We start from the raw sequence: 9,764 nt of genomic DNA on the forward strand, positions 1-9,764 counted from the left end.
CACAGAGAGCAAAGTATGGATGAATGCAAAGACATTTCCTACTGACCTCCATTATGTATTATTGAGACACATGAAGGCTACAAGAGTACAAATTCTGAGCAGCAGAGTTACATACGGAAAAGTCAATATTGCAATCCAGAGAACCTCACCCAAATCAAGTGCATGTGCCGTTGGGAAGACACCTGAACCTGCAAAGAGCACAAACTACAATTTGCTAGTAAGGCAACACATCTGTAGAGAAGATCAAGAACTGAAAGGAACACCGGTGTTACATGTCAAGGTACAGAAAGCTCTTGGTGCATGGTGAAAACACGAAGCCTCGCTCAAAGTTCCAGCCACCATCAGCCTCACTACATCTGCCTCCCCAGCAACCTGGAAGACAGAGCAAGGACCCTACATCCACCTCTCATCAGCCCACAGAGTGTCAATGCACGAATATCTGCCAGCTTTGTCAGCAAACTTCCGTACACAGAGAACAAAGTACGGCGGGGAAAGAGCAGAAGAGCAGAAGCGGAAGCTTCGCAGAAACACTTTGGTCAGAAGAACTCACCGGGAGAGGGGCGGGGTCCGCCTGCTGGGCACCGGCAGGTTCCTGGTCTCCGAGCAGCGGCGCGGGCTCGTCGGGCGGCGGCCGGGCCGGCAGGGTGTCGCAGCAGCTGGCGGCCGAGAAGCGGAGGTGGCTCTTGCGCGAGTCGGCCGTGAGAGACACGTCGTGCGAGTAGGAGTGCAGGAAGGCGCGCACGCCGTCGATGCCCACGAAGTGCGTGGCCGGCACGCCGCGCAAGGCGCCGCTGCCCGCCGCCAGCAGCTGCTGCTGCGAGCGCCGCCAGCGCCGCAGGCGCAGCGCCAGCAGCAGCAGCAGGAAGGCGACGAACAGGCACGACACGGCGGCCACGGCCAGCACCAGCCAGCGCGTCAGGCTGCCGCCCGCCTCGCCCGCCCCCGCCTCCGCCTCCGCCCGCGCCGCGCTGCCCAGCTCGGCCAGCAGCTCGGCCACGCTCTCGGCCAGCACCACGCTCAGCGTTGCCGTGGCCGACAGCGCCGGCCGCCCGTGGTCCTTCACCAGCACCACCAGGCTCTGGCGCGCCGCGTCGCGGGCCAGTGGCGAGCGCGCCGTGCGCACCTCGCCGCTGTGCAGCCCCACGCGGAACAGCCCCGGCTCCGTCGCCTTGGCCAGCTCGTACGACAGCCACGCGTTCTGACCCGCGTCCGCGTCCACCGCCACCACCTTGGCCACCAGCGCGCCGGCCTCGCTCGACCGCGCCGCCAGCTCCACGCCCGACCACACCGAGCCCGACAAAACCCCCGCCGGCGGCGGGTACAGCACCTGCGGCGCGTTGTCGTTCTCGTCCACGATCACCAGCCGCACCGACACGTTGCTGCTCAGCGCCGGCGAGCCGCCGTCCTCCGCCCAAACCCACAGCCCCACCTCGCGCACCTCCTCGTAATCGAACGAGCGCAGCGCGTACAGCGCGCCCGTCTCCGCCTGCACCGACACGTACGACGACAGCGGCGAGCCCCGCACACCACCCTCCCCCAGCCGGTACCGCACGCGCGCGTTCTCCCCCCAGTCCGAGTCCGTCGCCCGCACCCGCAGCACCAGCAAGCCCGCCACGTTGTTCTCCGACAGCCGAGCGCTGTAGCGCTCCTGCGAGAACACCGGCGCGTTGTCGTTCACGTCCAGCACCCGCACACACAGCACCCTGCTGCTCTGCAGCGACGGACGACCGCCGTCGGCCACCCGCACCGTCACGTTGTACTCCGACTCCTGCTCCCGGTCCAGCTCTCTCGCCGTCACCACGCGGTAGTAGCTGTCCTGCGAGCTCTCCAGGTGGAAAGGGACGCCCCCATCGAGCGAGCAGCGCACCTCGCCGTTGGCCCCCGAATCCTGGTCCTGTACGTGCAGAAGGGCTACAACAGTCCCCGATGGGGCGTCCTCAGAGATCTCACTAAGCTGAGAAGTCACTGTTAGTTCTGGTGCATTGTCGTTGACGTCGGTTACAGTGATTTCGACCTTTGCCGTATCGTACAGTTGTCCTCCGTCCCGTGCTTGCACCTCCAGCTCGTAGGCGTTGCTTTCCTCAAAGTCCAGACTTCTCACTAGCGTGATCTCTCCGGTTTCAGCATCCACATTGACAATATCCAATGCCATGTCCGCCTCTTTCTGCAATGAGTATCTGACGTTCCCGTTCAAGCCTTCATCTGCATCTGTGGCCGTGACAGTGACAAGGACGGAGCCCACGGGCACGTCCTCCGGCACACGCACCGTGTACTCCGCCTGGCTGAACACGGGCGCGTTGTCGTTCGCGTCCAGCACCGTCACGCGGATCCGCGCCGTGCCCGTCCGGGCCGGCTCGCCGCCGTCGCTCGCCCTCAGCACCAGCTCGTGGAACGCCACCTCCTCCCGGTCCAGCGCCTTCGCCAGCACCAGCTCGGGACGCTGATCCCCGCCGGGGCCCGTCTGCACGGCCAGCGAGAAGTGCTCGTCGCCGCTCAGCTTGTAGCTCTGCAGGGAATTCTGTCCCGAGTCCGGATCGTGAGCCCTAGGAAGTGTAAACCGTGACCCTGGGGCTGTCGTCTCGCTTATTTTCTCTTCCACTTCAATGTCCTTGAACGTGGGGGAGTTGTCGTTAATGTCCGTGATTTCCACATCAATTTTGTAAACCTGCATCTCTCCCTCCACTATCAGCTCACAGCGCAGCACGCATTGCTGCACCAGCCGGCACAGCTGCTCTCTGTCGATCCTCTCGGCCGTCACTAAATGTCCCGTCTTCCCGTGCAGAGCAAAATACTGCCTCCTACCTCTGTCTATGATGCGGACGCCACGGTCTGGGAGCGCCGGCATCTGCAGCCCCAGGTCCTTGGCCACGTCGCCCACGAACGAGCCCTTGGGCATCTCCTCGGGCACCGAGTAGCGCAGCTGCCCCCACGCCGCCTCCCAGGCCGCCAGCAGGACGCCCCACAGCAGCACTCGCTGCCGCCGGCCCCAGCGCCTCCCCGCCGCGCACATCGCCGCCGCCGCACCGCCGGCACCGCAACACCGCCGGCAGATCCCCGCCGACCACCGCTGATCCGGCCCCTGCTCCGGCTCCGATTTGCCGCTCCCGGGAAGTGCCGCCCGTCCCTCCGCCTCGCTGTATCACGGCTCCGCACCGCGGGGACGATCGGAAACAGACCGCTTTCCGACCCAGGAATCCAGCGATCCAGCGATCCAGCGATCGAGCCGGGCCGCAGCGGGCGGGGCTGCAGCGCTCCGACCTTCCTCTCGCTCCTCTCGGTCAACAGCGGCGCCCGCAGCCTCCTCCCGGCACTGCACGCACCGAGCGCCAACGAGACATGCCCGCCCTGCCTCGCCCATGGAAAGCTCAAAAATACGGGACGTTCGTCACGAAAATGTCGGGTCCAGTACAGTGGAGACCTGTTGTTATGTTCTTTCTACCGCACGGGAAAATATTCATGAGATTGCGATAATCTATAGATACAAAGTTCTTTTAATATGGCCTGCAGAGTATTCCGAATCTACTACTCCACGATAGGAAAGCACAGTATCCCCCCTGCAACTGCAGAGCTTTTTATGTCAGTCGTCCTCTAGTTTTTCCTCTCTGAGCGTCAACACTCGAACACATCCAGTCACGGTAGATTCCCAGGCCCAAGCAATTGCACAGAGCAGGGATGAAGATTCCTCCCCAAAAGCAGCCATTCTGAAGGGCTGCCCTTCCCTCTCTGCTTTTTTACTTTTCACTTGCACGTCCGAGGCTGCTCTGAATCAGCCTGCATTGCTCTCCTCCAAGCAGTACTTCCCAATTTTTTCATTACATCCTAAATGTAACGCGGTGCTTTTGTATACAGCTTAGTGCTCCATAACTGATCACAGCCTTAGCGAGAGATGCTATCAAGCATTTCTTAGATCACAATTAATCTATCTGTAGAAAACCAGCTGAGGAACGGTAAATAAACCACCAAATTCTGAATGAGAAATAATCGCAGAAACAGAAAAAAAGAAATAAAGCTCTGATAAAATAAACTTATCTCACTATAGCTTGCCTTTTCTGTAGCCCACTTACAACTAAAAATGGGACGGCACAGGGTGGAAGGTAAGCATATTCCTTAGGGAAGAACAACTCCCACTTCCTCTAGCAAGTTTCCTTAACATTCCAAAATAGCAAACAAACAGGTCGCAGTGCATCTACACGGCAAAGAATGATCAGGAGGGAAAAATCTCATTACTGAGCGTCAATCACATTGCCAACTCCACCATGTGGAACTAGCAGATCACTTCCTATGATCTAAGTATCCACCTTCACCGTGACTAACCCATATTATTTCACACAACAAAAGCTTTGCAGAAAAACCTGAGCAGTTGAACAAAGAGGTGCTGTCGCTACATTACTGTGCTGAGAGGAAAATTAATAAAATTAGAACGTAGAAACAGATCTTTACAAGTCCTCTACGGTTTTAGACAGCATGAGTTGAACGACAACAACCTCCCAACTGAGCCGACACCTGTGACAGCTCATGAGGCAGGAAGTGCCGGTTGGCAACGCCTGCTGCCTAAAACGGGGCGGAGTTATTTATTACCCGCGCCCGTGGAAACAGCGACCGGCACTAACTGCACCAGAACAGACAGACAAACCCCAAGAGCCCACTGCCACCTGCATACCCTTAGGAAAACCTCAGAAGGAGGGAGTGAAGGGGCTTACAGACCTGTGGTGCGTCGGGGTCGGCGGGCGGCTGTTCCACGACGGCGCTGCTGCTCGGATTCAGCTTCTCGCAGGGCTCCCCGGCCACAAGCTCCTCCGCGGGCACGATGGGCAGCGGCGGCGGCGGCCAAGCGGCCTCGGGGGCGGTGGAGCGGGGCGGCGCCGCCACGCACAGGTTGTAGGAGTAGGGCAAGGTGCCCTCGCAGAAGTCGGCCGGGAAGGCGGCGCCGGCCAGCGACAAGCGCTGCGCGCCCAGGCAGCGCAGCACGGCGGGCGGCCCGGCCCGCCGCAGCCGCGCCAGCACGGCCAGCGCCACGCTCAGCACCAACAGCGCCGACAGCAGCGCCAGCGCCAGCACCAGGTAGAACTGCAGCTCGCCCGCCGCCTCGGCGCCCGCCGCCCGCTCGCTCAGCTCCGGCAGCGCCTCCTGCAAGCTCTCGGCCAGCACCACGTGCAGCGTGGCCGTGGCCGACAGCGCCGGCTCGCCGTGGTCCTTCACCACGGCCACCAGGCGCTGCTTGGCCGCGTCCCTCTCCGACACGGCCCGCGCCGTGCGCACCTCGCCGCTCTGCAGCCCCACGCGGAACAGCGCCGGCTCCGACGCCTGCACCAGCTCGTACGACAGCCACGCGTTGCGCCCCGCGTCCGCGTCCACCGCCACCACCTTGCCCACCAGGTACCCGGACGACGCCGAACGCGGCACCACCTCGAAAGCCGAACCCACCGAGCCCGCAGACGCCGCTCCCGACGCCGCCGGCGGGGGCGGGTAGAGCACCCGCGGCGCGTTGTCGTTCTGGTCGAGCACGAAGACGCGCACCGTGGCCGTCGAGCTCCGCGCCGGCGACCCGCCGTCCTGCGCCCGCACGGCCACCGAGAACTCGCGGCACTGCTCGTAGTCCAACGAGCGCTGCGCGTACACCGCGCCGCTCCGCGCCTCCACCGACACCAGCGGCGCCGCGCCCGCCGCGCCCGCGCTGCCGCCCGACAGCCAGTAGCTCACGCGCCCGTTCGCGCCCGCGTCCAAGTCCCGAGCCACAACGCGCAACACCAGCAAGCCCACCGCGTTGTTCTCCCGCACGTACGCGCTGTACGACGCCTCCTCGAACACCGGCGCGTTGTCGTTCACGTCCGACACCTCCAGCACCAGCTCCCTGCTGCTCCACAGCGCCGGCCTGCCCCGGTCCCGGGCCACCACCGTCACGCGGTGCTCGGACGCCTGCTCGCGGTCCAGCGCGCTCGCCGTCACCACCTTGAACGAGCCGCCCGACGACGCCACGATCGACAGCGGCGCCTCTCCCGACAGCTCGCACGACACCTCACCGTTCTCGCCGGAGTCCCGGTCCCGCACTTTCAGCAGGGCCACCACTGTGCCGGCTGGAGCGTCCTCGGGCACTGGGCTCGACAGTGACAGAATAGTGATCTCGGGCGCGTTGTCATTTTCATCTGTGATGTCTATATGCACTTCACAGTGACTAGTGAGCCCACCCCCGTCCTTCGCTTCCAGTCCGAAGATGTATTTGCTCTTCTCCTCGAAATCGAGGGGACCGGCCGTCTTGATCTCGCCACTCTCGCTATCAAGAGCGAAAAACGCGAGGACTCCATCCGGGACGTTGCCGAAGGAGTAGGAGACCCGCCCATTGGACCCCGCGTCCGCATCTGTGGCTTCCACTCGCAGCACCAGAGACCCTGCCGGCAGATTCTCCGCCACTCGAGCCTCGTACACTTTTTTACTGAACACGGGTGAGTTGTCGTTGGCGTCCGTCACGTTGACATGAACCTGAACAGTCCCGGACCTCACGGGGTCCCCACCATCCAGTGCTGTCAGCACCAGCTCAAAGGAGCTCTGCTTTTCCCGGTCCAACGCTCTCTCCAGCACTAATTCCGGCTGCTTTTTTCCACCCGGGTTCTCATTCAAGACCAGAGAAAAGGACGGATTGCTGCTGAGCTCATAAGTCAGCAGCGAATTGCTGCCCGCGTCCGCATCTTGGGCCATCTCCAGAGGAAAATGAGCACCGGGAGGGATCAATTCACCAATCTCTAGTTCCAGAGCCGCCTTCCTGAACGTAGGAGAGTTGTCATTCACGTCCTCAATGGACACCTCGACATGGAAGACGTTGAGCGGGTTGTGCACCAGCGCCTCGAAGCTGACCGAGCAGGACAACGACTCGCCGCACAGCTCCTCCCGGTCCAGCCTCTCGCTCACGTACAGGTTCCCGTTCCCCTCGCTCACCGTGAAGTATTGCTTGTCCGCGCTGAGCCGCAGCTTGCGCGCCGGCAGCTCGTCGGCGCTGAGCCCCAGGTCCCGGGCCAGCGGCCCCACCAGCGAGCCTCTGGGCAGCTCCTCGGCCATGGAGTAGCGGAGCCGCTCCGCCGCCGCCCGCCAGCACAGCCACAGCAGCACAGCGCCCAGCCCCAGCGCTCGCCCGCCGCCCGGCCCGCCGCTCGCCCGCCGCCCGCCCGACATCGCCCACAGCGCTCGCTCGCCGAGCTCGCAAGGCTCCTGCCGCCGCCCCGCCTCCCTCGCAGCCGCTCTGCGCAGCCCCAGCAGCGCCCGACAAAGCAAACCCGGCCCGCCGCCGCCTCCAACTCGCACGCCTCTGCTGCCCGCGCCGCCTCTCGCCTCTGCTGCCCGTGCCGCTGCCGCTCTGGCCCGCACTGCCCGCCCGAGCCAGCAGCCTGCGGGGACAGCACGCACAGGCGGCGGCGGCGGCGGCTCCAGCAACGCTCGGCGGCGGCCCAACAGCGGCACCCGGAGGCGCCGACACAACACTGCAGCCGCCTCACGGCCGCGCCCGGCGGGGACCAACTTTGGGCCGGGCTGGGGCTGCAACGGCCCTGGGGTCTCTCCTCGATTCCAATCAGCAATCAAAGCAGGACCTGCTTAATGTGCTTCCTAAGGCCTTTGGAACTGAGATGCGCTGTCGGGTGCTTTTAGGTCTTTATTGCAGTGAATAATCAGAAGCAAATATTCATAAATATTCATAGCAGAGTGGTAAAAGAAGGAACTCAGCTGCTCTTAATAAAACCAGGACCAACTATAGGAGCAATAAACGATAATATAGGGAATACTTCAAGACCATTTTTGCACTGTGTTACAGCTCTTGAATTCCACTGAATTCATTACCTGGGATAAATTAACCCAAGAAATGGATCAGCCTAAAGCAATAGAAGCCATCTCTATCCTAAGGTAGCACAATAACAGTTACTCTTTTGTCTGTGATTCTTGAAACGTCCTTCCTTTCATCTCCATACTTGAGGGACTGACAATGGGAAAGTGCAAAGCCACACTGAGTCCTTCATAGATTCAAACAATGGTTTTGGTTGGAAGGGCTCTTTCAAGGTCATTGAATGCACACCTCTGCCAGGAGGGCAGGAACACTTTCCACTACACTAAAACACTCAAAATCTCATCCAACCTTCCCTTTAACTGAAAGCATATTCCTAAGTTCTCTAAGCCATAAAATCTGTTGTCCTCTGTCCTGTCACTACAGCCCTTGGTAAAAAGGCTCTCTCCGTCTTTCTTTTAAACTTACTTCATAAATTGGAAAGGCAAAAGCATTTTACACAGAGGCTTCTTTTGTCCATGCCTTAGGACCTGAACTCCTTCAACCCTATTATTGCAGAGGTGTTGCAGGCCTCAGACTATTTTTATGGTTGTCTGGGGACTCTAAGAGGTCTATGTCTTTTTGGAATATCACCTCCAGGTCTGTATGGTTTGCTCTAGGTGGTGTCTCATAAAAAGAGCTTAGAGGGGGTGAACCAGCCCATCACACTGTTTGCCTTATTACCTCTTATACTGTGCAAGATACAACCTTCTTTCTAAGCAGCGAGTGCATTTTGTCAAATCATGTCCCATTTTACCACCCACCAGTAACCCCAGGTACTTCTCTGCAAAGCTCTTCCCAATTCCCTCCTCCCTACTGAACCAGCAGATTGCCCTGACCCAGGTGCAGGACCTTTCCCTTGGCCTTGTTGAACTTCAGGATGTTTTCACGGGCCCTCTCCTCCAGCCTATCAGGCTCTCTCTAGTTGGCATCTCCACCCTCTCATGAATCAGCTCAGCTTGGTGTCAGCTGCACATTTGCTGAGGGTGTGCTCAATCCCATTGTCTATGAAGATACTAAACAGTACTGCTCCCAGGAAGGACTCTGGAAGAACAAGTTGCAGGTTTGCATTTGGACATTCAGCTGTTCTATATAAGTCTTTGGAGGTGACTATCCAGCCGGTTCCTCATCCATTTAACAGTCTCCAGATGAGTGTCCAGCATATTCTGGAAACTGTGTGAGAGACACTTTGCACATACTCTCCCACCGGCCCCTGGTCTGTTTAGAGAAGCCTTGGCTTCACTGGGTGACCACTCTGCCCTTGGAGGACTGCAGTAGAGGTGGTTTTGCACTGTTACACTACAGACAAGTGTGCCTGGGTGAGCACATCTGCCTGTGAAAGCTTCCCCTTCACAGCTGTAAACATCACAGGTGTGTAAGGGATCTCAACTGCATTGGGACAGCTGGAAGAGAAATGACCTTCCACATAAGAGCAGACAGCCTGAGGTTGAGCTCATGACACCAAGAAAGGCAAGAGCTGGGAACACACAGAAAGGAACAGATCAGGTGTAATAACATTTCGTAGGCCTCACAGTTCAGAAGCAGCTCAGATTACATGGTACCCCATCAGGTACATGCAGGTGTTACCTGTGACATTTGATAAGCAAGGGAATGACCATGTCCTTCTACAACCTCACACACAGAGCTCTCCTGTCTTCTCTTTGCTGCTACACAACTGGCAGCTTTGCTTGTGACCCTCTCATCATCGGCAAAATTTACCATGAGATGATAATGCACTACAAGAACACCAAGAAGGGAGGCACATTTGCCTGCTCACCACCATTCAGAGAAAAAATGGAAGGATTCTAAAGTCCACAAATGTATAAATCACTAAAATAAAAGAGAAGTGGTCGTACAGCAGAGAACAACTCATCGAAGAAATGACTAAGAGTGAATTTTCTGCCTTCTTTTACCACACACACTGTTCCACACACTTACAGCTTCTGCTGAGGTCTTGGTT

The 9,764-nt window shown here is 59.2% G+C and overlaps 2 protein-coding genes across 2 annotated transcripts; both read right to left on the reverse strand.

Moving 5' to 3' along the window:
* Positions 1–3,386, reverse strand: LOC135422388 (protocadherin gamma-A5-like). The gene has a single exon (XM_064671483.1). The coding sequence runs from the start codon at positions 3,008–3,010 to the stop codon at positions 452–454; it is 2,559 nt and encodes an 852-aa protein (XP_064527553.1). The 5' UTR covers positions 3,011–3,386; the 3' UTR covers positions 1–451.
* Positions 3,387–4,662: 1,276 nt separating this feature from the next.
* LOC135422811 (protocadherin gamma-B5-like) lies at positions 4,663–7,164 on the reverse strand. Its single transcript, XM_064672319.1, has one exon. It carries the CDS (start codon positions 7,162–7,164, stop codon positions 4,663–4,665), a length of 2,502 nt encoding a protein of 833 aa, XP_064528389.1.
* Between the last annotated feature and the right edge of the window lie 2,600 nt (positions 7,165–9,764).

The sequence above is a fragment of the Pseudopipra pipra genome, chromosome 15 (assembly GCF_036250125.1).
Source record: "Pseudopipra pipra isolate bDixPip1 chromosome 15, bDixPip1.hap1, whole genome shotgun sequence".
Lineage (NCBI taxonomy): Eukaryota > Metazoa > Chordata > Aves > Passeriformes > Pipridae > Pseudopipra > Pseudopipra pipra.